The sequence below is a fragment of the Siniperca chuatsi genome, linkage group LG16 (assembly GCF_020085105.1).
Source record: "Siniperca chuatsi isolate FFG_IHB_CAS linkage group LG16, ASM2008510v1, whole genome shotgun sequence".
NCBI lineage: Eukaryota > Metazoa > Chordata > Actinopteri > Centrarchiformes > Sinipercidae > Siniperca > Siniperca chuatsi.
In genome coordinates, this window is record NC_058057.1 from 9,744,756 (window position 1) to 9,772,712 (window position 27,957).

General features: G+C 39.0%; 2 protein-coding genes across 3 annotated transcripts; one reads left to right on the forward strand and one right to left on the reverse strand.

Annotated features, from left to right (window-relative positions):
* The first annotated feature begins 1,675 nt into the window (after nt 1-1,675).
* Nucleotides 1,676-13,253, forward strand: opn8b (opsin 8, group member b). 2 transcript variants are annotated; one of them, XM_044168715.1, is made up of 5 exons: nt 1,676-1,956; nt 3,025-3,103; nt 7,905-8,198; nt 9,431-9,762; nt 10,977-13,253. In XM_044168715.1, the coding sequence occupies exons 3-5, from the start codon at nt 7,943-7,945 to the stop codon at nt 11,331-11,333; spliced, it is 945 nt and encodes a 314-aa protein (XP_044024650.1). In that variant the 5' UTR covers nt 1,676-1,956; nt 3,025-3,103; nt 7,905-7,942; the 3' UTR covers nt 11,334-13,253. The 2 variants fall into 2 exon arrangements, with proteins under 2 accessions (XP_044024650.1, XP_044024649.1); XM_044168714.1 differs by lacking the exon at nt 3,025-3,103.
* mmut (methylmalonyl CoA mutase) lies at nt 12,016-27,778 on the reverse strand. The gene is made up of 13 exons (XM_044168713.1): nt 27,635-27,778; nt 26,373-26,805; nt 24,864-25,231; nt 24,575-24,732; nt 20,894-21,065; nt 20,462-20,710; nt 20,070-20,181; nt 18,109-18,224; nt 17,187-17,302; nt 15,737-15,868; nt 15,474-15,621; nt 13,870-14,037; nt 12,016-13,583 (listed from the first exon to the last, which is right to left on the reverse strand). Exons 2-13 carry the CDS (start codon nt 26,767-26,769, stop codon nt 13,455-13,457), a joined length of 2,265 nt encoding a protein of 754 aa, XP_044024648.1. The 5' UTR covers nt 26,770-26,805; nt 27,635-27,778; the 3' UTR covers nt 12,016-13,454.
* Nucleotides 27,779-27,957: the final 179 nt, after the last annotated feature.

Genomic DNA, 27,957 nt, shown 5'->3' on the forward strand with positions numbered 1-27,957 from the left:
GTGTGAGGGGTGTGGCCTGTTCAAAATCGCATTTTGGGGTCTTAATTACAGCGCCATCATGTGGCCGATTGGGCTTATAATTCTGTGGAAGTACATGCACATCATTTCCATTTCTTGGGCCAAGTTTCATGTTTCTAGCTCATTCCTGCTCAAGGGATTTTGAGCCGAAGCGGCAGACAACAAATAATAATAATAATAATAATAAACCAGCACAAACATAAAAGGGTTTGAACCCCTAATAAAATAGAAAATAATGATATATCTATTATATCTATGCTCTGTCCTGCACCTGGCTGTGAATCACAAACGTAATTACTGACAGACTGTCTGGACAGTGTGGGTCACTGAGTCTCCACAATGGATTTTCTGTTCCAGGTGCCGACAATGATGCAGAGACTCAAAAGACAGCTCAAAGAGAAAAATTCATTCAGTCTCTCAATCTTGAAGATAAAGCATTTGACATTTGTCACAGAAACATTCTTTCTTTTGTTACTATTTCACTTTGATTGACTGTCAAAAGTCAGAAGGCTGTGTATTTCCACTATGAGATAACCTTCATTATAAAATAACGTCATAACTATGGCTCATGTTGATGCAAAGCTATTCGAAGTCCCAGACATAATTAATTTAGCTTTCAATGTACAGTGACAGTTAGGAACCAGTTTGATCTGAGGCGCCTCTGTGGAAAAAAGAGGGCCTTTAAACTGCCAAAGCCCTTCACAGTGCTGTGAACCTGCAGTAACCTGGATACAAATGAGTGGAGAGGCCTATAGTGATGTATTTTGTCAAGGCACCTGAAATGAGGGCCAAGTCCCACAATGACCCCCCACCCCAACTCATACTTGAGTTGGGGTGGGGGGTCAGCTCCACACTGCCAGGAATAAAATTCTGATGGAGTGGATTTATTTATGCATTTTTGTTGGTAGAAAAGTAAAAGTAGTCAAATTTGAATATATATTATGATCCAAATACAGGAATCGGCCTATAAAATATCCCGAGTGCACCTTATTATTTGTAGAATGTAAAGCCCCCCCATCGAAAACCCCCAAATTGTCAGAAAAAATACTGAGACCATGACCTGTCCTGTGTCCTCACTGGCTATGGGATCTCTGCATGTCCACAAACTAACTAAAGCTCACACTTAAAATTTGAAATAAAACCCCAAAATAGAAATAGTCAAAACCAAACTAAATTGAGAGAGAAGAAGTGACTAAATTGAGTGAATGAATTGTCATTTAATTCATTCATTCGTCATTCTCCAACACCTAAAGCTACTCAACAAATCTGTAACTGAGCCCAAGGCATTAAAGATTATCTTATCCAGCCTTTACATAACCATGAAGGCGCTACACTCTAGCAGCTGCCTTCAGGCTCTAGAAGATCATAAAGCATGCAAGAAATATATAATTATCCATACTGCACTGGGACCAAACTGTGAGATAGCAGCAGCATAATCCAAAAAAAAAAAAAAAAAATGACTGTGTTAATGAATGAATACTTTTCATGTTCTCTTGATACATTTTGTATGTTTTTAATATGAAGCATATGGGGATTAAATTGTGATTTAGCACCGACTAATGATTTAGAGTGCAGTGTGCATATAGTTCAAGATGTTTCTCTCCTGTTTTTCACTCACTATCTAAGTTTTACATGCAGCCACATGCAGGATGGCAGCCCTGCCCTTATAAGGGACACACACCTGAGGCTGCAGGCTGCAGCTGGAGCAGCGCTGAACCTCTTGCCGCTCTCTACTTAAGGACAGATGGATCTGACACCGGAGCGCATCAACAGCGGCACATTTTGACTTTTCTCCATCCCATAAAAACGGGTCAATTTGCCTCCGTTATTATTGTTATCCTCCTTCTCTGTTACTGATCACAATTCCAATGGATATCTACACCTCCACTTTGTCACCAGCGCTGGATATCGGCGCAGGTTGTTATCTGCTGGTTGTAGGTAAGTTAAAAGAGTAAATGGTGTAATACGCTGTCATAACGCTCAGAGGTTTGTTATGTGTGAGTAAAAAATAAAAAATAAATACAATTATTCGGAATTAACTTCATCCCCAGGATTTAGAGACTTGAAAACAGAATCAAAAAGCATTAAATTATACTTTTCCATAATGAATTTTTACGCACACCAATTCGCTGGTGTAAACTTCTCTTTATGCATAAAGACCTGGGTAAACGGAGAGAAGTCGCTGCTGTCTAGTATTTTGTAGTGTTTTCTCCCTAATCTAAAACGTTCATGTGTTTTCAAGGTGACAGGAGAGCTACCATGCTGTTTACACCTACATCAATTGATCCCTTTTAGCACCTCATTCTCAGGGGGAGGCTGTGAGCAGGTTCCTGTGGTGTGTGTGGACAGTTTACACTCTCAGAGTTAGCCATTACATTTTGAGACTCAGTTTTCAGTTAAGATTAGGGTTAGGCATGTAGTGGTCATGATTAAGGTTAGAGAACAAGTGTAAGTCAATGCAATGTCCTCCAAAGTGACAAAAACAAATGCTCTGTGTGTAGTGCTATAATTGAGTAAATTAGTGAAATTAAAAGATAGTTAAGACCCCTCATGTGGCCTATAAAGAAGAAGTTATTCATCCACACGCACAGCAGGGACTTAAATACCCATGCTGTGAGATATTTTAACTGTATTACTGAATGTATGTGTCTCACATTCATAGCAATATTAAACATCTGATATCTTAATCTTGCACAGAAGTGCTGTCATCTCACACAGCCAGTAAAATCTAGTAATATTAGTGAGCTACGATGACAGACACTGCAGCCGTGTTCCTGCTATTCCACACATGATGTCTGTCTGGAACTTTATCATAAGGCATCTATTGAACAACCAGAGGCAGATCGATAACGTTACAAAGCATAATGAAAGATGGATGATAGTGGCGTTGGCTAAACACAGTGTGTAAATTGGCCAAAAAGCAAACAGACAGCTGACTCTGATGCAGAATCCATCAAATAACTCACCTCTCTCTTTTTTTTTTGGTGCAATATGACAACATATAAGATGACATAAGACGTGGATTGTAACCATAGACTAAACAGTCAGAGGCAGGCAAGACCAACCAGGACAGACGTCTTATATGGTATGTATGGAGAGAGAGAAAAGCAGGAATACTCTGAGATGAACTTGGCATTAGATGACCTGTGGTGGTATTTATGTATATTCTGTACCACTGTAAGTGTGAGAGAGGGTGTTAGGGGGAAGATAAATAAATAATGCAAGCAAAAATTTTTTTAAAAAGGAACAAAGAGGGGGTTTTGTTCTAAGAAGATAAATCTTTTATTGCTGTGTAAATGATATTATGTGGTAAAATCTAAATGTTTTCATATATTCTCAATATTTCATAGTATTGATGATTACTGAGGCATAAATTACATGCGTTATTTCACACTTTGTTAGAGCTTTGCCAATGAGTGCCTTTCTAAAATGATTACCTCATTTTTATTAAAGGAAATGAAAATGGTGGTTTTCAGTGCTATCTAAGTAAATAACTTTTCTTTAACATAATATCACACATAATATAGATTGAATTTGCTTATTGATCATGTGAACTTAAAATATAAAAACACATGTAAGATATATATCACATTGTAAAAAAAAAAAATCATAATTGCAGAATCACAGTGACATAGTGGAAGGTGAAGACACGTTTTGTAATAACCTGATTTGTTTCCTGTGATGTTCGAGAACCTTGCTGTGACATGCCAGGAGGTAGTAAAGGAAGTGGGAGGGGGGGTTACACTGATTACAGACCTCATCTCCTTTCAATTCTCGGCTCCCATTGCAGGATGAATGTATAGCACTTACTCTCTCATTAGCACTGAGATAAAGTGGGCTGTCAGTGTTAACATGACAGCTCCGATTCAGGTCATTAGGATGAGGCAAGCCTCTTCTCCGATGGTTTGCACAAATGACACAGATGTGAGGCATAATGATGAAACTAATCACATCACAGGCACAAATGAATCTCATACTGTGTAGTGAGTGTCAGGAAATGCTTGTATACGTAAGAATTGTGTTCAAGAGTTGCTAAAAGTTAAAAACAGAGACAATTTAGAGATTTGTAAAAAAACAAAGGCCCTCCCCAAGGTAATTAATGTTACCCTCCCCACAACGTAATAATAAAACAATGTAAAATTAGCACAACTTATTTAATTGTGTACCCCAAACCTTAATATCGTAATGGAACTTGTGTGCTGCCAAAGCCACGGCGCAAGTCAAGGATGTCTTTTTGTGATATAACTATTTATGTAACTATGAACTATATTGTTAATAGTCACCAAAGACAACTTCTGTTATGAATTGGCGCTATATAAATAAAATCGAATTGAATTGAATTAAGGAAGGCTGAAATAAAATCTAAATTTAGAATGAGAAACTAATAAAAGACCCTCTCCCAAAAAAGTCAGTCTACCCCACCTTCAGCCAAGTCTTTCCAGCTGGTTTTAAGATATTTCTTTATGTATATGTGTATTGCTGTAAAAGATTTATATGTTTGTATAGATTAATTTTCATTTTAGAGAATGATGTTGGTTGCTTTTAGCTGAAGTCAGCGAAGGGAGGTTCACAGGTGTATGCAATGTGCATAACATCTATTCATCTGTCTGTGCATAACATATAAGCTATGTACCTGTCAGTCCCCCTATTCTTCCACCCTCCACCCCTCCCCCACTGCTCCACTCACCCCATCTCTAAGGTGAGGTAATCCCTTCCCAGTCAATATCGTACCATTAGACAATTATTGAGCCCTGTTACAATTAAGATGAAGAAAGCATCCCCATCTGCCTCATCTATTTATCTTACAGTATAAATTACTATTTTACAACTGTTTTACCAGGAAGTTGCCCCTTTTTAAAACTCACTACACCACATTTTCACTCACCCATACATACAGTACACACACTACTGATCTGTGCCCTCTTTACACACCTGATAATTGTGTTTTGGTTTTTTTAATGTGCATAAAATGACTTTTGCATTCTGATTCTGTGTGCAGTCTGCCTCATTTTCTGTCTGTCCAGGAGGAGCGCACGCTGTCAAACATGGTTAATGTTTGTTAAATTACTACTGTGTGTGTGTGTGTGTGTCTGCTAACCTTAAACTAAGTGGCAACAAATGACATTTCCCTAGATGTATTCAGGGTTGGTGCTTAGGAAGTAGGTAACGCTTAGGAAGTAGGAAATGTAGCGTTCATTTTAGGGGAGAGTCACACATTCTGAAATTCATAACCTTCTTTGAGATAGTGACCACGTAGCTGTCTAAGACCCACTTTCCTAGCAGACCTAAGCAGTGCGGCTCACTTGAGGTGTCCTTATTGATTCGTTTTTTGGTTTTGTGCAGTAAGTGGTTAGACCAACTGGCTCGGCTGCACTTCCACGAAAGTGATTATCAGCGAGCTGGAAGTTGATCGGGTCACTGGGCTTCGTGCTTAAGTAGTCCCACAGCTGCTGGGTTTAGAGTTAGTTTGGGGAAGGTAGATTGTCAGAGCAAAGGAGGTTACATGCTGAAGGAGTCTGTCTCGGTGTTGGGGGTACAGAAAAGTGCATTTAAACTTAAATTTTTAATTTAAAATGGGTTGAGTTATCAGTAAATAGAAATTTGCCACTTGGTTGTTGCCCTGTTTATAGCTCTTTTAAAATCTGTTGAGATAGCATCAGCTGAGGATTATGTTCTGTCCCCAAGGGGGGACTTGCTTCATTGTTACACAAAAGAGCAGCTGTTGAAAGTTGGTGAGAGCTATATGATAAACCTTCCAAATAAGCAACACACATGTGGTGCTAATGACATTAAAAGCCTGTTTAATTGAAATTGCAGTTTGCCTACTAGCTCTCTGAGTGAATCCCTACCTGCAGAAGTAGGATCCCCTTGAACAAATTTCACCTGGAAAAGTTAACAAGATAAGTTAACCGTGTCGGCAACAGTGTGAGAGTCGGGAACACGACGGTGCTGTAGCGTTCAAGATGCTCAGAACTGATCAACACCTCTCGAAACCGGTAGCTGAACTGGTTCATCTTCAAGCTAGGCAACAAAGATTGAGCTCTGTAGGCTAGTTCTAATTAGAGGTGATAAGCCTCAGGCTATGCAGGTGAAGTTTCAATGCTTTGACGCTTGTGTTTCATGTACTCCACCATTTGGTTATCTGTTAATCTATTGTTAGAACCCAGGTTGAAAGAAAATTATTTTTTAGCTGTTCGAACACTTTCAAAATTAGTCTGAATGCACTGAATGCTACTTCAGTTTGTTCCAGGAGGCTTTCCCAGACGATTGCTGATCGTGGTAGCTACCAAACTCTTGAAGCATATGAATTAAGTTACATATAAATTAACAAAAGTGTACTATTCAGAGGCATTCCAGTTGGCATATAAGTTTGTCCTGTGTTGTTGGAGGTGTCTGAAAAGTATTAGGCTTGATGAACACACTGGAGTACACCGAACCCCAGTTGGTTTATTGTTTTGGGAAAAGTAACTGGAAAAAATGGAAATGTCCAGTGACCAGCAGAGAAAGCTAATGCAGTAGCAGATATTCAGTCACATATGAAGCTTCTCCCACAGGCAGGCTGACTTTTTGAGAGGAGGTGAAAGTCCCCAGGGTTATGCTACACACATTACTGATGCTCACGAGGACTGTGAAAGTACCTATAAAAAATTTAAAGATGTAGCAGGGGCATTCGATTCACTTTCGAGTCTTTCTCTTCTGAGTGAGACACTGGGCTTAGCATTCTCATTCTGGATATGGGATTGACTGTATTTCCTGTCTCACTGTATAAATTGACACTTTTCTCAGATCTGGTGTGGGATTGAGGTGTCCAGAGGAATACAACCCTCCCGGCCATCTTACTATTATGCAACTGTAACCTTCCTGTGTAGGTTAGTTGAACAAGGTCGAGTGCTTTCACTGTGACAGCTACAGTAGTAGTAGTGTTAGCCATCTACCAATTTCCTGCTCCAAACAACAAAAGAGAGCTGTTCCACTTTCTACCTAATCAATGGCTGATGGGATATTATCCGCTCCAGTCATTTCTGTTAGATGTAAAAAAAATAAGTGAATAGGTTTTCTGCCTCCCCAACGCCCATCCAGTGTTTGTTTTACACTTTCACTCACCCTTACATACATTACACACATGACTGATCCATGCCCTCTTTACACACCTCATGATTATGTTTGGTTGATGTGTGTTCATTCTGTGTTTGGCCTGTCGGTGAGTTCAGAAGGAGCACAAGCTGTTTTATTTTGGATGCATCAAGTTAAGGAGTGTCCAAAACAAACAGAGGACTGGGGGGGGGCACTCCTCAATTTATGTCCTAAACAAGATAAAGAGTGTCCCTTGCCTGCCCCATGAGTGAGAATTAATGATGTTATAACTGTGTGTGTGTGTGTGTGTGCTTAAATCCACTATATTTAAGCCTGTAACAGTGTAACATACATTTCTAAACTGGTGTTAAAGCTTTGTGTTATTTTGTGTTTGGTAACTTTTCACTTGAGGTTTGCCTATATGGACAGCATTACCCAACACAGAACAACAGGAATCTGTAAACACTAACAGAAAATAGGAGTACACCTAAATCAGGCATTGAACTGAATTGATAATTATGAGTCCTGTTAGCTCAAGGCCTTTAAATGCATATGATTTTGTGATGTTTGTTGCAGCTAAAGTATCCAAAAGCTTTTGTCACGTACAAGAGGGAAAATGTGATGTATTTCACCTCAGAGACACATTCTGCATGCAATCAAAAGACATCAGCTACGTAAGATAGGTTTAAACGTAGCTTTTAAATGTGTGTTTACTGGTTGAATCTCCATTCACATAGTTTTTACATCATCGTTCTGTCAACAAGTATCCTTCTGTTCCTCCTCTCTCTTTCTCCTCCTCCTGTTTGTCTCAGCTGTTTTCTCCATCGTGGGAAACCTGCTGGTCATCATCATGGCAGTTAAAAGGTCATCAAGGATGAAACCACCGGAGCTGCTGAGCGTGAATCTGGCAGTGACAGACCTGGGAGCAGCTGTTACCATGTACCCTCTGTCTGTGGCCTCTGCCTGGAGCCACCGCTGGCTCGGGGGAGATGTTAGCTGTATATATTATGGCCTGGCAGGGTTCTTCTTCGGCATCGCCAGCATCATGAACCTGACTATCTTGGCCATAGTGCGCTTCATTGTGTCCCTCAATCTGCAGTCTCCCAGTGAGTAATTCCGGGCTCGAAAACACAGAGTCAATGCAAATTTTATTCTGCAACTTATAACCCCTATAAAATCTTATTTTCACATTTTCTATGAGACAATGCCATCATCATTTAGAGGGTGACTCTTCCTGTGGAAAGGGATGATTCTAGCAGTAGTGATGAAACCTTTTAGTGCTAAAACTATTCTGCCTCACCAAACTTGATTACTGGTAGTAACACAGATCTTTAAGTAACAGAAGATTTGTTAATTGCTCTCCAAGGTTTTTAATAGCTGCACTTCAAAAAGGAGAAATAAGAAATCTACTTTGCATGCAAGACAGCAATTGGCTGCTTCTACTTAATATTTCCAACATATGAAAAATAAAATTGTCTTTAAATAGAAGTAGCAGGACATGATGGGTGAGAAGACTGATACCACTCTCATATCTGTCCAGTAAATATCAGAATCAGAAATACTTTATTGATCCCCGAGGGGAAACTCTTTCAAATATACGGCTACGGCCAGCAGCTGGTTAGCTTAACTTAGCATGAAGACTGGAAACTGGGGGAAACAGTTAGTCTGGCTCCGTCCAAAGGCGAGTTACTGCTCCCGACCAAGAAAGAGTCCAGCACAATGTAACCCTTCGTAAAACTACTTTTCTTTTTTGCACTTCGGGTTTTGTACGAATTAAACAAATGAGATATAACGTGTTAATTAGTGAGCTGTAGAGGTGCCGGTAGGCGGATGCTATCACCTGTGGATAGAGCCAAGCTAGCTGTTTCCCCTTGTTTCAGTGATGATAAAGTTTTCTGTAGATGTCTACAATGAGTCAAAGCATATTTTAAGGTGAAAACTGTATATTCTTTTCTGTAAAATCAGTAATGCCACTAAAAATGCTGTCATTTTGTAATAACAAGCCCTATTTAGGCCTGCAAACATTGTATTTGGCAATGTCTAGATACATCAAGCAGTCATTGATATGTGGTACATAAGAACTTGTGCAATAGTTTGCAGTAGAGCAGTTCTTCAGACTGGATATGATTTGGCTTTTTTATATATTTGTCCAATCAGGTCTTACATCAGAAATATATTTTCATTATTATTATTTGGGCACAAAATGCATAATATGTATGTATGCTCCACACATTAATGCTTTAATAAAGGGCCACCTGTCTATAATGTACAGTACAGAGTGCTTAAACAACAAAAGAAACAAGAAACAACCAACCAACCATTCTTTTTGTCTCTGCAGATGAGAAAGTCACCTGGAAGAAGGTGAAGATGCTGTGCATGTGGATCTGGATGTACGCTCTGATCTGGGCTCTGTTCCCCATTCTGGGCTGGGGACGGTACGGCCCGGAGCCCTTCGGCCTGTCCTGCTCTCTTGCCTGGGGACAAATGAAGCATGAGGGCTTGTCTTCTTTTGTCATCTCCATGTTCTCCTTCAACCTCGTCATACCTTCTGTCATCATCATCTACTGCTACTTTGGCATCGCCATCAAGCTCTATTTCACCTACAAAAAGTCGATGAACAACAGCAACCGAGCCCTCAATATTGTCAAGCTTCACCGAAGGCTGTTAATAGTAAGTGACCTTTTCTGATGAGAAAGCTCTGTTATTATATGTTTGGGGACTCTCAGTTTAGGTTGCCTTAAGACATTTCAACACCAGTTTGTCCTTGGGGGCTTAAACACTGAACTGAATGGTTCTTGATTATACAGTATGGACTGTGGTCTGGTATGTAAGGATTATTTGTGCAAAGCGGACGTGGGCGGGACTAACCGGAAGTTGATCATTTAAGCCTGAAATTGTTATGGGTTGATCAGAGGTTGTTAATCTATCAGAAAACTCTTTACAGAACAGCCTAAGAAGTGAGCTTCGGAACAATGTTTTTGATCACAAGAGTAGCGAGAACTATTTCTGGGGTTTTTTTTAATAAAAGTTGCTATGTTTACGAGTACAGATATTGACACATTTTACTCTGATGATACTTGTACTCATAACAAGTACATTATCTGTACCGGATACTCGTTCCATCCGAGTACTCGCTCCACCCTAGTGTACAGTATAGAGCAGTGGTTCCCTACCTTTTTTGTCAGACATACCCCCACAGCCCTGTCAGATGAACTCAAGTAACCCTTCATCGACACCACCCATGGTGTTCCAAATATGTTCATTTGAATTGATTTTAAACTAGATTTATTAATGTTTTATACTATTGAACTGTCAATGGTTGGTTTGGTCAGGTTTACTACCACTTGGGCAGAGCTGTATTTATTATCTATCTATTTCAATTATTATTTCAATCCAACCATTTATCTATTTGTACATTTATTTAACTATTTCAACAATTTATCCGTCAGTTTAGCTAACTATTTGAACTGTTCATTCATTACTTTTAGCTAACTGTTTAGATCTCTGCTCACTTGGTGAATTTTCACACACTCTCAACACACAAAGTGTTCAGGTGTTACAACTGACACAATACCAATGAAATTCCTGCTCATTTTCAAGAAGGTTTTTATTTTTAAGAGATGAGACGGTGTAGTCCCTCATTCGTCCAGGAGTGCTCTATCGTAGAAAAGGTTTCAGTCGTAGTCATCTGGACACTGTTTTCAGAATCAAGACGTTTCGGCTCCCATCCGGAAGTCATTCTCAATTGTGAAAGAATTCTGAAATTGAATTGAAAATTCTGATTCTGAAAACAGTGTCCAGATGACTACGACTGAAACCTTTTCTACGATTTTTAAGAGATCTTGTGGAATTTTTAGTGACTCTATCCTCCTGTTCTATTGCAGATCGCTGTGCTGATCAGCATAGGCTTCATAGGCTGCTGGGTGCCCTATAGCCTGGTAAGCCTGTGGTCTATTTTCTGTGACAGTAGCACCATCCCACCTGAAGTCAGTCTCCTGCCGTGCATGTTTGCAAAGAGCTCCACGGTATACAATCCTATAATCTACTACATCTTCAGCCAGAGCTTCAGAAGAGAGGTAAAGCAGCTCTGCTGGTTGTGCCTAGGCTTTAATCCATGCCACGTCTCCAACAGCATCAATGACAACAGCATTTATATGGTTAGTGTTGACATCAAGTCCAGAGTGGAAGCACGTTCTACTTTGCACGAGATCACAGAGTCAAAGATAGTGTCTTTGGGTTGAAAGACTTTTTTGGGATATGCTTGAAAAGAAAGACTTTACTTTTCAACTTTACTTTTTTTGTGCTGTTAACTGTGGAAAAATGAGTGGTCTCATAATGTTATCTCACAAACATTATCAGGACAGAAAATACCTGTTTTGTATTTTTTCCAGTACAACTAGTGTGTGCTATTAGAACACAACAAGCAGGGTAATACTGGCCTCTTTTGTGACTGGGCAGAATGAATGAGAGGGCGTGTTTGCACTATATTTAAATTGCTGTGAAAGATTGGCCAACTAAGCTATAGACAAGAGTTAACTCTATGCTTACAGGTGGCATTTTAACACAATCGCATACATTACAAATGTACACAAACCAAAGGTTGTACAGCAGAATATGACAAAAACCTTATTTTGAGCAACAACAAAAAAAGAAGAGATGTTTACTTTAATGCTTCAGGTTCAGTCATAGATACACTAAATCAGTATTTTCCAGAAAAAAAAAAGACAATTTCAGGTTAAGTGCTGTATGTGCTAAATGTTTTAATGAAGTTTTCGTGTTTCATAAGTCTGCCTCTAAAAATGTTAATAAAATAAATATTGTCCTGTCTAATGGAAATATGTTAACTTCATTTTTAGCAGCAATCTGCATGTTTTTTAGGGTGAGGAATGTGACTGGCTATTATATTTGAAAGATTCAGAGTAGTCATTATTTTATCTTTTTATTACCAACAAATTTGGACCAAAACCAAACATAGAATTTATTCTACTAACAAGTATTCACATGTTCAGCCACGAGCATATAGCATCTCCAGCGAATAACTGCTGCAAGGGTCACAGTCTCTAACAAGTACATATTGCTCAAACCTCAAATCAAGCCAATTACTGCAATTTTGTCAGTCAAAACGGTGTCAAAATAAATTATCCTCCCAATTTTCATAAACTCTCACCAGTTAGGTGTGAGATATTAACATTCAGTTAAAAAAGTTGACCTCTACCGTACCAGGCTTTACTGAACATCTCAGAAAAAGGTGCTGCATTGCACATAATTTTAGGACATGAGTCACATTTCCAAAGTTCACATACTTTATTTAGACCAAAGAGCGCTAAATCTGATTCAGTATCACAAGTAGAAAAATACTATTTCTGTTTCATAAATTGCGAAGTTGGATAAGTTAAACATGATGCAGAGAGGCAAGAGAAGACAACAAAAGGTCACTTTCAAAATGATAATATCCATGGAAATAAAAGGCAGTGGTAATTGCTCATAAGAGGTTTGTTGTGTTGTGAATTTCTGCCTATCCATCTCCACAGCACTGGCACTAATCACACCCTGCTAGGTAATTGAAAATTACACACAAATTTCACAAAAGAAGCATTAAATTTCAAGTAGTTTTTATAGTGCTGTGGTGTAATGTTTTATCTTGGATGGCAAAAAGAAATGCTCTGCTCTACTCATCTCAAGTCAAAGTTTATATCACATGGTACAGTATTATGTTTGTTTAGCATATCCTAAAGTGATTAAATGTAGTGTATGATTTATTGTTTATCATTTGTGAGTCTTAATATATTCTAATTTCTGTCATAAATATTGAAGTACTTCCTATTAAACTATAGTATTGCCCAAGAGTCAGGAAATTCTGGAAATTCTGGAATTTCTAGGATATTAATAACCCTGTTAACAACTGCAATTCACACATAAGCATGAATTAATTATTTCAAAAGGGTAAAGTAATTTATTAAATCACCATTTATCCAACTGAAGTGGTTGTGTGTGACAACAAATAGATTTTGAGTGATCCCTTGAATAAACAAACCTAAACACTGTTTGTGAAGTCCTTTTTTTTTTTCTTTGTGAAGTTACAGGACTGACAGGCAACCTGTGAGAATTCTATTAATAATTAAAATCAAATTTGATATACTGAGAATGCAATGTTAATACAACCACAACAACAGGTTTTTAATCATTTTGACTGCTGTACATGCTGTGTTCTCATGGTGGGGAATGACATTTGTTTTTTTACAATCTTAAGCAACACATCAAACAGACTGTATTGTGTGAGCTCCCACTTGTGACGTTGTTGTTCATACAACATGAATAGACAGTTCTTCAAGTTGTAGTTTTTTTGTTTTTTTTCCAAGCGTTCACATGGCCTGACGGATGTTTTCAAGGCTCTTCTCAATGTTGTCAATAACCTCCACTGCAGCTTGTGGGATCCTTGTTCCTGGGCCAAAGATGGCGGACACACCACTCTGGTACAAGAATTCATAGTCCTGCATACACACAGAGGTGGAACACAGTTTATAAGAACTGCAGGTAATGAGGAATTCATTATATACACGTCACTAGTGCATGGACTATCAATTCAAGCATGCACAAATCAAATTCAGTAAAAAATAAAGCAAAGCGTGTGCTACTGCTGTGGACTGTGACATTAAGGAGCTTGCTTTGGAAGACTAAAAACAGAGAGAAATTAAAGAGACAATGAAAGAGAAACCAAGTAAGATGGATGGCTACTAAATTCTCAAGGTTAGAAAGGTCATGAAAGTCAAAGGTTACCTGTGGTGGGATGACGCCTCCACAGATGACCAGGATATCTGGCCTGTTGAGCTTCCGTAGTTCCTTGATGAGCTCTGGGACCAGGGTCTTGTGTCCTGCGGCAAGCGTGCTGACCCCGACACAGTGTACGTCTGCATCAACCGCCTGCTGGGCAACCTCAAGGGGAGTCTGTTAACCCAAAAGTCAGACATGGAAAAACAAAGAAAACACAACTCAGAGTGAGGTGTACGAAATATGAGGGGGGAAAAAACTTTCAATATAATGCAATACCATCACAAGTAAAAGTTAAAAACTTTTTTCAAATTTTTCATTTTATCCACCCCTCTTTGCATTATTTAACTACTCCACTTAAAAACAATCATAACATTAATCATCAGTAAGCTACTGTATTCTATTCTGCTTGATGAATACTACAGTATATATAACACCAATGATATAGTCATAGAGGCCTTTGGCTTAAGAAGTAGGTTAAAAATAAACCAGCTACTTAATTACTTGCAGGCTTCGGTATATTTGATCACTTGCAACTTGTAAAAACACATGTCATAGCAGAAAAAGCACAAGTGTGACTAATAAGATTAACAATGCCTTTGTTCCATTTGAGTGTGCCAGTAAGCGAGCATGCACAATAACAGGACCGTGCTACTGACACACCTGAGTGGAATACAGTTTATTTGCTATTTGCCTTACAACTGCCCGTTTTTAACCCGTATAGGCTTAAGTATTTGTACTTCCCAGTGCACCTGGCTTCAATAAAGCCCCAATTAAGAGCTCTTTTAGCGCCTGAGGGTTTGCCAGTTCATACATTCTTAAATACAAAGAGGCGTTTGGTATAACACTGTAAAGCCTGGTGTATGCTCGACGCAGTGTCTGCGGGCCAAATATGTGTCATCGCGCCTTTTGCGTCGGGTCGCAAGCTGTTGTGGAGCTTGGTCGTGCACCTCTGAATTTTTGTAACTAGTACGCCGAAGCTGGCCTAACAGGTTCACCCCTACAAACACATCTATCACCCTTCTTTGAGGGACCACAGGGACAGCCAAATTACTCTCAATTCATGGAGAGATATCGCCACCACACTGGCAAAAGATAAATCATTTTGTAGGAAAGTGTGGAAAAGTATGAGGGACCGCCATGTTGGATGTTGGATATCTTCTGGTAACACTCGTTGACTTCTTGCTTGTTTACAGGATATTTTGTTTGTATGCCCCCTGGCGTGTCAGAGAATACTGCAACGAACAACACGCTGAACATAAACGCCTCTGTGCATGCTCGCAGCTCTGCGGAGAGCGACGCCACAGCATCTTGCGCGAGTATAAACCGAGCTTAAGAAGAAGAAGTGCAAAACGTTGTCTGTTAAGTCTTATAAGACTTAGAATATCACTGGAGTATCTTTAAGCAATGTGGGTTTTAACCATCAACATGCATGTTATAAGGTATTTTTTTACTAGCAGTTTATGTGAATACCTCTTGCTTAAAAGGTAGCTTCTGGGTAGAGTCACTACTTCTGACATGAACCCTGTGTCTTGCACGTTATCTTTAAATTGGCTGAGGTTGTGTAGGCAGCAGTAGGTGCAGATAGCTCCATTCTACTGTATGACACTGACCTGAAACAGTGGTCCGATGTCCACATCAAAGCCCAGATCAGCAAACCCTGTGGCGATGACTTTGGCACCCCTGTCGTGACCATCCTGGCCCATCTTTGCCACCAGCAGTCGGGGGTTCCTGCCCTCGTGCTTCTTAAAATCTGCAACTCTGAGGTTTGAAAAAAAAAATAAAAAATTGGTAGGAAAACATTATGTAACTCAACCAGTCAAGCAATCAGTCGGTGCTTGTGAATGTAACGATGCGGATTAGGTTTATTTTCTACCTATTGTGGGACAAGGTGATCTCTTCATGCTCCCCATACTCGCTGCGGTAAGCACCGCTCACCATCCTGGTACTGGCCTTGTGTTCACCAAACACTTTCTTCATGGCATCAGTTATTTCACCAACTGAACATCTAAAAAAAAAAAAAAAAATCCGACAGCATTTTCCTCAGTATGTTTTCACATTACAATGACAAATAATGCAAGGCAATCCAGTTATTAATTTTGTTCCAACTCATTTTAAGACATCCACAATAAACTAAATGCAAATGTCCATGCTTTTTCATTGTAGGATTTCACATTTGTATCATTTATGGCAGCGCCTTATTAGTGTCTGTCACATGGCAGAAAGTCTCCTTTCCCACGATATCACTGTTGCAGTGAGGGTAATATAATAGCACTGATCAAGTAACTTCGCTGAATTTGTAAGTCATTTGTACTTGTATTAAAGTATGAATTATATTATATTGCGATGGATTAAAGGTCTAATGGTGGTATAGATGACAGAGAGTTGTAATGTGAAGTTGTGATGTTAAGCAATCCCGGTCATGCCGTGCCAGTGCCTCTCATCAAGTGAATCAATCTCTGACTGTTCGCACAAGTACTGCATAGTTCAGTATCAGTGTCTAAGTCAGTGTATCCACATGTGGCGCTCATATACAGGTCAGAGAGTACATATGATATTGTTGAACATACCAAGTAAGACTTTTTCACATGTGACCTGCTTGTCACCAATAACTTCTTAAATAGTCAGCATTAAATGACTTGGCTTTGGTCAGCAGTGCACACAAAACTACAGTATAGATTAATAGTTCCTTACCATTAGATAAAATAGAAATCTGACTTTGGTATGCTTTTAAAACAAGACACTTAGCAAGCTGGAATTACAAAATCTAGATACAAATATATGGACCTCAGCTAGAGGCGTATTTTTAGAGATTATTTTAGACATCAAATTCTAAAGTTATTTTAATATAATCTGATTTTTAAAAAAGTGTCTGGCAAAATCAAAAAAGTCCTTTTGCTACAATCGCTGCATTGCCTCTGATTATTTAGTTTGACTGTGACATGAACTGTAGCATGACAGCCTCAGGTATGAAGACATATTCACCACAAACATACTGCTACAAGTTCCCCATGAACAAAAGAGCTTTGGATAAAAATACCACAACGATTATGTTACTGCATGGTGTATGCGTGCAAAACAAGATCACATATTTTCAAAGCATCAGAGGGTCTTACAAAGACGAACATTACTTCACACCAGTGATAATTTGATACATTATGAAACAGGTCATCTGATACGCCTACTCTGTATAACCGTTTCATAGTTCATCTGTATCACAATAACTTCTTGGTAAAGGTCTAGTTCAGTTTAATAAACAATGAAGGAAAGGCAGGAAACATTATGACAATACACATAAGAGTGGTTATTACAATCAGAGATTTGACCTGGCTCTTGCTGCCTCCACAGCCAGGGCTAAAAGGTTGCCCTCCCTGGTTCGGGCACACTCCTCAATGGCTGCCAGGCACTTCTTCGCTGCCTCGGCGTCACGACTCTCCCTCACCTACAACAGAGACAGGAGGCAACATTCCATTTTGAGTTTTTATCTGCCCTGCTGACAACATTTATACAATTGATAAAACTCACTATATACAGTGTATATGAATGTGTCAACTGGTCAAAATTGTATGTGTGTTTAAGTACTTTTCAACACACAGAATGGAAACTTTTAAATGGCTTACAGGCCTTTTGCACAGCAGAATTTATTTAGCAGAAAAAGCACAGGTGTTACTGATAACATTAATGATACATCTGTTCCATTTTAGTGTGCCAGTAAGCTCTGGAACTGACACACCTGAATGGAATGCAGCCATTATTAACTAAGGTTATTAGCTGCACCTGTGTTTGACAAGTCTAAATGTCAGTGTTTGTCCGTTTTGCACTGCCAGGGAGAGAGCCATACTGGCAGAAGTTTTTGGACTCTGACTACTTTAAGATCCATGTTAATATTGTTAATGATAATGTTTTGGCATTTTCATAAAATAAATGTTGAGCAAAAACCCCATCACAAATACTATAAAATTAGAACATATTAAGGGAAAACAATACAATACAATTAAAGTGGAGTAAAAATTGTAAAATAGTTTTTTAGTATCAACTAGAACAGTAACTAGAACAAAATCTTGAGATTCTTGTGAAAATATATAATATACTGTATATACTTATGACATAAAACAATGCTTTGCTGTATTCGTGGTATTGTTTGAACATTTCACTAAACAAACAATAAAAAGGTGGAAAAACAGCAGCGGTATCTTTTAAATGCCACAGATTTATATAGAAGTAGTCGATTCTCAAAGGAACACTGACCTTTTTCAGTTTTTCAATCTGTTTCTCACGTACAACAGTGTTATCTATAGCCAACACCTCCACAGTCTCCTCTTTTTCCAGACGGTACTTGTTCACCCCGACAATGACCTCCGATCCTGAAAAAGAACAGGAGAAAAAGTATACAGGTACTTGAATCAGCAGGAGAGAATACAACACAGTCTTGTCAGAAAGGCACAAATAGCTATCCAAACACACATTTGTGAACAACCTATGTTCCAAGGAGTAGAATAAGGATCTTGCTTAAGTCTTTTTTGTTTTTTTGTTTTTTTACACATAGAAAACTAACATCTTCAGAAAGTCAATTAATGGCACAGCACAAAATTCAATACGTATACAAAAAGAAACCCCACTTGAGAAGATTACAGGGCAGAAATCTAATCTGGATCTGAAGCATTATCAAGGAGTACAAGACAGCAGAAAGCATGAAGAGCACTGTATTTTCTAAAACAAAAACAAAGCTGACACTGAGCCTGAACGCGTCAGATAACAGTAACAGCAGGTTCTTTTATCTGAAACCACACTGTGTTGTTGATATTATAACAATGCCCTGCATTTCATGGCAAGCTCGCAAAACAGTGAGATGATAATTGCTATATGTTCCCTGGTGGGATCTGTGAAAGCCAGTGTGTCAACCAATTTATAAAAAGCAAATGTGACAGGAAGTTTCAAATTTAAATTAATTTGTTTATCTCTTTTTTTTTCTTAGAAAAATGAGTAGGCGGCATGAACCTATCCTGTGAGTGTCTATTATGGTCTTTGTGGTGTTTCTCAAATTATTTATGGAAATAGTCTTTAAATTATTAAATAATTCATGGATTCAGTTATTATTAATAATTACTTTTAAACTCTAATTTGTAATAAATTCAGTGTTCAAAAATACACAGACAACTGCAGGATTCTCTATATTCTCTAAACATCCCAAAATATACCATCTCACAATGTGACCCCAATGTAGGAAAAACAAAAATGATCTGAGAGCCTAATATGGTCAATCAGAATTCAAGGCCCATGTGAATTGAAAAAAAATGTCAGCAGCAACGATGAAAGCCAATGAATATCAATGAGAGCAGGCATCAGGAGGATTATGGAGAAAAGCTACACAGTCTGTGAAGGTTCTGCTCTACTCCATCGCTGTCATTTCTGGCACTATGGGACATAGATAAAAGTAAATTCCAAAGAGATGCAAAGCAGCCTCAGTTAAGCTCCCTGATGACACCCTGACACGCCACGTTTATACATCTCCTCGCTCACAACAAAATCAAGCTTGAATCGAACTATATATACGATATTGTGTGAGCTGCTTTCCTATCCACTTGTGGTAGCCTTGCAATGCCAGCATATAAATTTTGCTCCAGTCAGCAAGCACGTGTTTGGGTCAAATGGCACTTTCAATAGGCATAAATAAAGTTTCATTTGCAGGTGACTGGATCAGCATTTTAATAGTCTGAGCTGCAATCTGGCTCATTTAAAGGTTAACTCCACACTACATCTTTTATAACAAAGAGCATTGACCTTAATAGTTTGAAGGTTAAAACTCTAGAGAGTATAAGACCATTCCAGGGGGGTTTAAAAGGCAGGAAACAGTCATTGCCCTGCCTAAAGTAACACGGGAAAGTCAGTGCCATGTTACGCTGCTTTTGGGTAGAAAAAAAAAAAAAACACGTAGCGTAGTGAAAATCTCAAACACCAATAATACAAGAATAATACAGTTAAACTTATTTTAAAAAAAAAAAAACAACAACAAAACAAGGGGCAGGTTAGGACAATGAATTTAATATCTCATGCCAAATGTGGTGCGAAAACCTCCATTAGATATTTCATGCAAGCTGTAAGTTAAGCTTGTAAGTTAAGATGTAGAGAGCATTAAGTAATTAAGGCAGAGGAAGGTAAAAAGATGGAAGAATGAGAGGCTTTAAGCAGATGATACGTTTATACAGTACCTGAGTCAATGCGGGCCTGTCTGCGAGCGGCACATTCCTCAATACGAAGTTTTGGAATGCCCTCTGCCACAGCTCTGGCCATGCCTCCCATCTCTTCAATTTCTTTAATGAACTACACAAAGGAAAACACAGGCTGTAAAAGACTGACTCTATGATGACATGTATAAAGACATTTACCTCACAAAAACTTGTCAGGCACAAGACAACATTATAAATGAGTCTGATAACAGTATTTAAAATATTTCAAAGAGATAAATTACCCCCTAGCTGTATACTACAGGTGAGCTTGGAGCAAATAATTGGGCAGAGTAAAAAATAAACTTAAATAAAACACTAATCTGATTACTTTGGAAGGAAGCCCAGGTTGTTGCCCATTTGTCCCCATGACAAACCTTCAAAGCTGTGTTGTAGACGTCATCCGTGAGAGCCTCCATCATGTGCGAGCCCCCCCAGGGATCAGCGACTTTGGGGATGCCCGACTCTTCCTGGATGATGATCTGGGTGTTCCTGGCAATGCGAGCGCTCTTCACTGTGGGCAAGCCCAGAGCTTCATCGAACGAGTTGGTGTGGAGTGACTGGGTCCCCCCGAACACAGCTGCCATGGCCTCAATCACTGTACGGATCACATTGTTGTACGGATCCTAAGAAGAGGGTCCACAGTGGAAAAGTAATTACTTTTCGTTCATTTGACACGTTTGAGTTTGATTTTAAAATGTTGATAATTCTTTCTTAACGAATTTTGAATCTAATCCTTTATAGGGCTTACATTTAGAGGATTTATCTCTATACATTTACAGGACTTCAAAACTACAACTGAGATTTACTTGTTCAGTGAGAGACCAGCCTGAAGTCTGGCAGTGTGTGCGGAGGAGGAGAGACTTGGCATTCTTGGGCTGGAAGTTCTCTTTAATGAGCGTGGCCCATAACCTCCTGGCTGCCCTCAGCTTGGCAATTTCCATGTAGAAATTCATCCCAATACCCCAGAAGAATGACAACCTGACACAAACAAAAATGTCAAAAAAGTAAATATAATCAGTTATTAAAATTGACTGAAAAATGACAGCAATTCTGCACAAAAGTTGTTTGTACAGGCACAACACAATTTGAGTGATCTAAAAAGCACTTATTAAGCTTTTATGTCTCATCATGCTTTATATCAATGCCAGTATCCTCACAACCAGATATAGTCACAGACTTCACCCAGTGATGACTATTACTACAAATAAATGGCAGAAAATGGAAGCAAGCAACAAATCCTCATCCTAGCTTAATGTCCAGTTTCCAGAGTTTCAAATAAACTACCATACTGACAAAAAAAGCATGTCACAAGCAGAACATGGTTGTAATGCTACTCTGATTAGCTTAAGGCTGAAACATTGTTTGGGGTACAGCAACCCGTCTGCCCTTTTTATTTGCACTACAGAAATGCAAAAAATACGTTAGACGTAATCGAGTCTCCATGACGAAGACTGCCCACCAGAAAGCATTGTGGTCACTATTCTTACATACATTTCAATACATTTATTTGTCATTATACAACACAGGGCTGCAAAATTAAATTAAAGATTAAGCGATCCTTATCAAAAATGTTTGTTTATGTTATGCATTATGAAAGAAAATGCCTACCCGTCAATTTATCCCGTCAATTATAAAATCTAAAACATCAGCCTCAAACATCTAGAATTAGGTGGAGTTATAAAGGAAAATGGGCATCAATCAGCTGTATAAAGAGAGCAGACCAAAGTATTATGCTGCTGTTGCACCGAGATGGAATTAATCATGATGAATTTCCACACCTGTTCTTTATTCCTTTTTCAACATAAAAAGTCCAAAAGGATGTTGATATTTTGACTGTGATGGCATCCTTATTTTTTTTTTTTTAACAATAATGGTAACATTGATAATGGAAATATATGTTCCAGTCTTTGTGCGAACCCAAGGGTAAGCACTGGTCGTGAGTCTGTAGAGAGGAAATAGCTTAGGGTGGAAAACCCTCCATTTCACACAACTGAGTGACATCTCTATATTGATTCTGATGCTGGACCATGCCCTCAGGATGTTCCTGAGGATTGCATGCACATGTAACTCTGCTATCATCCGAGTGATAGAAAGGCAGTCAAAAAAATAGCTGAAGGACACATGAATAGGAGGTAATGGAAGCACAATCTGAGGAACAAGAATTGGAGTTGTATGCTGATTCAGTCTGTGAGTCCCGTCTGCTGGTTCAACAAATAAAGGGGAAGGTATTTGTTTGCCAGTTAAATGTGGCTGTCGCAATTAGTTATTATGCATTAGTCAAACAGGCACAGTGTTAGAGGAATACTAATAAAAGACCAACATCATGGATGGCACAACTGTGGCTATGGTTTGGTATTTGGGAGTTTTGTCATTAACAGGACATTTAGTTAGTGCATGAGTACTAGAACTGGACTGAAGTGGGTAGTTATTGACTGACATCACAGATTTCCTGCTCTAAAACCAGAGACCAACATGTCACCATTTGGGTCATTCATCAATCTGGACTTTTGTAGTCAGTGGAGCAGAAATTTCGCACAAGAAATCGAACACACACAAAAAAACGAGAACTAGAATTACCACCCCGCGGTTGTATGCCTCCGCCAACCAAGTTGCAGTTTACATCCATGTCTGTCCAGACTCATATAACATACTGAATGTAATGAATACTTGGAAGGAATTGAATAAAAAGGTATAAAGTGTATTTTTTGCATAAATGGAAGTTATAACTATATTAAATATACATTGTTGAACTGATTAAAGGTTCTGTATATGGAGATTCTGAACATTAATATAGCAGAAAACATATAAAGATATAGTGGAGTAATGGTGTCCTGAGCAGAGGATGACGTCACACCCCCTCTGCCTGTGTTGCTTTCGCAGCTTCTCTGTGCTTTGGTTACACGGCCGGTCCGGATGCGCGTGCATGTTAGCGCATGCGAGTTCCTCCCTGTGAAACTGTTGGCTTTGAGGAGAGCTGTTTCTTTTCTCATCTAACGTGGTGAATTAAGGATTTATTTCGACCAAACCAGAGTTGGTGATTGCTGAAACAGTGGAAAGACTAACAAAGACGGTTTTGGTGAGTTTTATTTTGTTTCTGTCCCGTTTGAATAAAGTGTGTTTAACTATGATCTACAGGTAAAATGACTGTTTTTCTCAGTGGGCCATAGTGTCCGTTTGTTTTGGTCTAAGATGCTGGTGCTCCAGTGCGACATTTAGAGACTGTGAATGTCGCAAACAGTACCTTTAATGAAGGATTATCATAGATGTACTGGCTAAACTAACTTTCTGATTCTGATAAACAGGTACAATTGTACAGGATTACTATGCAAAGACGGATTCTTATAGAGTATAGCTACACATAATGTGGTGCTTTTGTTTTCTCCACATTTTTAGTTGCAAAGCCTCTCTAGGAGCTGTAGGAAAACTCACTGAAACTCACTCACTCACAGGATCACATTTAGCTAGGCGCGCTCCAATACATTGTTTGCAGTCACGTGATTCCGATGATGCTCGAAATTCAGAATGAGGCAGGAAGTGAAAGGCAGAATGGACGAGACGGAGGAAAGCATCTGCTGTGCAAGTTATTGTTTACTCATTGTGTCATCTCAGTCAACATGGCCCTCAAGGCGTTCCTGAGATATCACGTTCACAAGAATGGGACGGACGGACAACCCGAAAACAACATGTACGTTTCTGAGAAAAAATTTGTGAATGTAGTCACTGTCAAATTAGCTACATCACAGGTTAGATGCAGGTGTCATGGTTGACATCTTGTATTTCTGGAGTTTTGGCTTGCTTTGTTCGCCAACAGCACATTTATCATTTTTGGGTGTCTCTTTTATCCACCCTGGATGCTAGTATATTTATTATTTGTGCAAAGCCATGGTTGCAAAGAACTGAATATATTGAAAGTAGTAGGTGAGCGTATTATTTCAGACCTGTGTGTTTGAAATAATAAACTGCAGTGATTTAACCATATCTCACATTAACACACAATGTCACTTTTACTGTTCTTAGAGGGCATATCTGGCAGGTTTTTAGACTAAATTTTATCAACAACAGCTTCAGACTTGGCATTTGTCCTACATTTTATTATAAAAGTTGGACTCGCATTACTGTAATCTACATATTACATATTATCTGAATGGACCTCACTAAGGTTCACACAATATGTAGCTTTTCTTTATCCCCAAAGCCATTCTGAGATTATGAATTTGTTGCTTGATAAATATTATTCTTAATTAAAATTACTGCGCCAATTTTCTCTTGCTAGAGAGTCTGAAACATTGCGAAGGAGGTATGAACTTCATGACAGCTTACCTTCAGGAATACTGGCAGAAATATTGCACGCCTATGTTATGTGTTGGGGAAATTTATAATTAAATAATATTTAAAAAGACATTATCCGACCATAGCTGTAAGCTATAAATATGTAAATCAAAACTGGTCCCATCAGCACTTAAGTGTAAGATCTTAATATTTTGTACCTTGGGGCAAACTCATCGATGGTTAAGCCTGCTGTCAGACCAGTGCGGCAATACTCCAGGCCGTTAGCGATGGTGTAGGCTACTTCCAGGATGGCATCAGCTCCAGCTTCCTGAAGATGGTAGCCACTGATGGATATGGAGTTGAACTTGGGCATGTGCTGGCAACATGGAGGCATTGAAATCAGTGAAACTCCCAATATGATGAGTATTACATTAACAACATGATATAAAGTAAGCACCATACAAGCAGATTACTTAAGCAGTTAAGTGACACTTAAGTGGTACATACCTTGGAGGTATAAGCGAAGATGTCTGCAATGGCGTGCATGGAAGGTTCCGGGGGGAAAATATAAGTGTTGCGTACCATAAACTCCTTCAAAATATCATTCTGAATCGTGCCAGTTAGTTTGGATTTAGGCACCCCCTGCTCCTCTCCAGTCACAATAAACATCGCCAACACAGGGATAACAGCTCCATTCATTGTCATTGAAACAGACATCTTCTCCAGTGGGATTCCATCAAAGAGCATCTTCATGTCTTCAACTGTGTCTATAGCAACTCCAGCCATGCCGACATCTCCGTGGACTCTGGGGTTGTCTGAGTCATAACCACGGTGCGTTGGGAGGTCAAAAGCCACGGAAAGACCCTGCTGTCCAGCTGAAATGAAAGAGCGAAACAGATAGGGGATTAGAGCCTCTTAGAAAATGAAGATTTGAGTCTGATTATCAGGAGAATAAACAAAGGGCATTTTCATTAAGATTAAATGACTTAGATTTGAGTATGTTTGGTTTGCCCTTACAAGCTTTGGTGACCTTCTTAAAAGTTCAAACTACTCATGCAGTTTCTGCACATACTCATATGTACAAAATCTGCATGACACACGTATGACCCTACAATGCCACAGTAATTTGAGTCTTCTTTAATTCTGTGTAATTCAAAGTGTAGCTTCTAGTATAATTCAGAGGGAGTTTGGCTGAAGTGTGGAGTGTATTATATAGGGTTGGGCGATGTCTGTCGAATTGGCATATGACGATATCTACAATTAAACACTGCGATGGATGTTGTGGGGAGGGGGGGACTCCTATAAAGGTACTATAATTTTTTTATATACTTTCTTTTATACATGTATGTTGAATATTAATTACTATTTCTATTTTTTGCACATTTGAGCCCATTCATATCCCATCCTCACCTACCCACCTGGTGAAATGCAGTGCGGAAAATTTGAATTTGAACAGCCAGGATGTAACCATAAATCAGCAAGAGTTTCCTCTAGTCATTATAATATTAATAATTCATTGATTATATTTTCCTAAACATGAAATATTCTCAGTTAAATGTGCAGGGCGAGACATGGTGAAAATAAAAAGGAGGGGGGAGGGCTTTTAGATCACGATGTTACGATGGTAGAGGGCTCACTAGGCGATGACTGTCAGCAATGGGTAATGGGTATCACCCATCGGGCCAACCTTAGTAATACACTCTCTCTCAAATTTGCACTAGTACAGAGTCAGCTACTGTATGTCTATCATCCTATGACTAACTAAACTGCCAGATCCTAGGGGGATGTAACAGTCAAAAAACAGTGACTTAAGTGTAGGGTTCAGATGTGTTACAGGAGCATAATGTTCAAAATTGTGTGTTGAACAAAACACAAATTCAAAAAATAGATTTGAAGTGGTGCAGAAGCTGGTGAGAATGGGCATGTATTATTCTAAGTTCACTTTAAGGATGGATTTACAGTTACAGGTTTGAATCTGGTGTTTCAGCTAAAATTTAAACATACAACAAAATCTACCTTTAATGTTATCTTTATAGAACTTGTTGCTCTCCTCCACAGTGCTAAAGCCAGCATACTGCCTGATAGTCCAAGGTCTGTAGGTGTACATGGTGGGATAGGGCCCCCTAGTGTAGGGAAACACTCCTGGCAATTCATCTGCCCTGTTGGCTGAGTCTGCTTTGGAGTACACAGGCTTGATGTTGATTCCCTCAGGCGTGCGCCAGATCAGATCTTCCGGGTTCTTCCCCTTCAGCTGTTTCTTAGCCAGACTGGCCCATTCAGGAAGCAGCTCAACCTGGTCCCGACATGGTGTGGAGGTGTGGATCAGAGAGTGGTGTGCGTGTGCTGAGGAGACAGAAGCTCTAACCAGGTGCCGGACAGCCATCGCTGCACATGCCCTCTTTGCGGTCAGCATGCTTACTGTTGTCTAAATCAGACGCACATGGATCACCTGAGGAAGACAATGTGGAACAGATATGAAGTGGTGAAAGTACTTGCTTGATGATTGCATGTTAGTAGAGTTAGGAGTGAGTTAGTGATGCCAGCACACAGACTAAACATCAAAGCATCTAATTTCATTCACCAAGCAGCTTCTCTTCTCTTACAGTTAGACATTTTAGTGTTGGTTTCCTGCTTGATGACACCCTCTACAGTCTAGTTTGTTTAGGTGGATGATTAACATAAAGCCAACCAGTACCGTAACATATTCTCACACACTATCATGCTAGCCGAATGACATTTAGCTATAATGTAAAGCTGACACGCTTTACACTACGTCTCAAAACAGCTCAGTCAGTCAGTCAGTCAGTCATATTAACAATAATTAGTTCATGTTTGGGCATGTTTAACCGTACGTAGCCAGCAGCTAGCACGTGATATTTTCACTTGACAGATGACATTGTTATAACATTTGACAGCGAATACGTTAACATTAGCTAGTTTAGCATTGTGGTGCGTCGACTAGCTGAACTAGCAAGATATCATCTTCTTTAAAAGTCAAAAAGGCATATGATGATTAAACCCCTGCGGACGACTGTGGAAACATTTTCAATGAATAGTAAGAAGGCAAAGCGTGCATGTTCATGTTGACATAACGTTGAGTAAGTTAAGCTAACGTTACAGTTGTGCTGCTAAGCACTGCTAGCTAACCGTGCATGTTAAATAGCTGTTGGCATTCGTTTAAGGAACCAAATGGATTTCCGCTAACATGAGACATTTTATAGGCATGTAATTATATTTCACAGCACACATTTGTACATATTTTAAGATTCATTTCTGACCTTGTCGTCTGTTGTGCTCTTTCAGATTGACGAAAGGCGTGTCTTCCTCTATCCAATGAAGTTTCATAACATTAACAGTCAGCCAATAGCATGCTACCGTCAATGGATAAACTTTGACCTAGGACACCGGAAGTAAATATTAAATTCAAGATTGTTGAATTTCGTAGAGATAAGCAATGTCAGTTATTGTTATTACATTCCAAGTGTTATTCCAATTATGTTATTTAATATTACATAATGTTAGTGAAGTTTATGCATTCAATTTACTTTGTCGGATGGATACTATTAGTCACTGTATTTACTTCAATTTTCATTACTAGTAC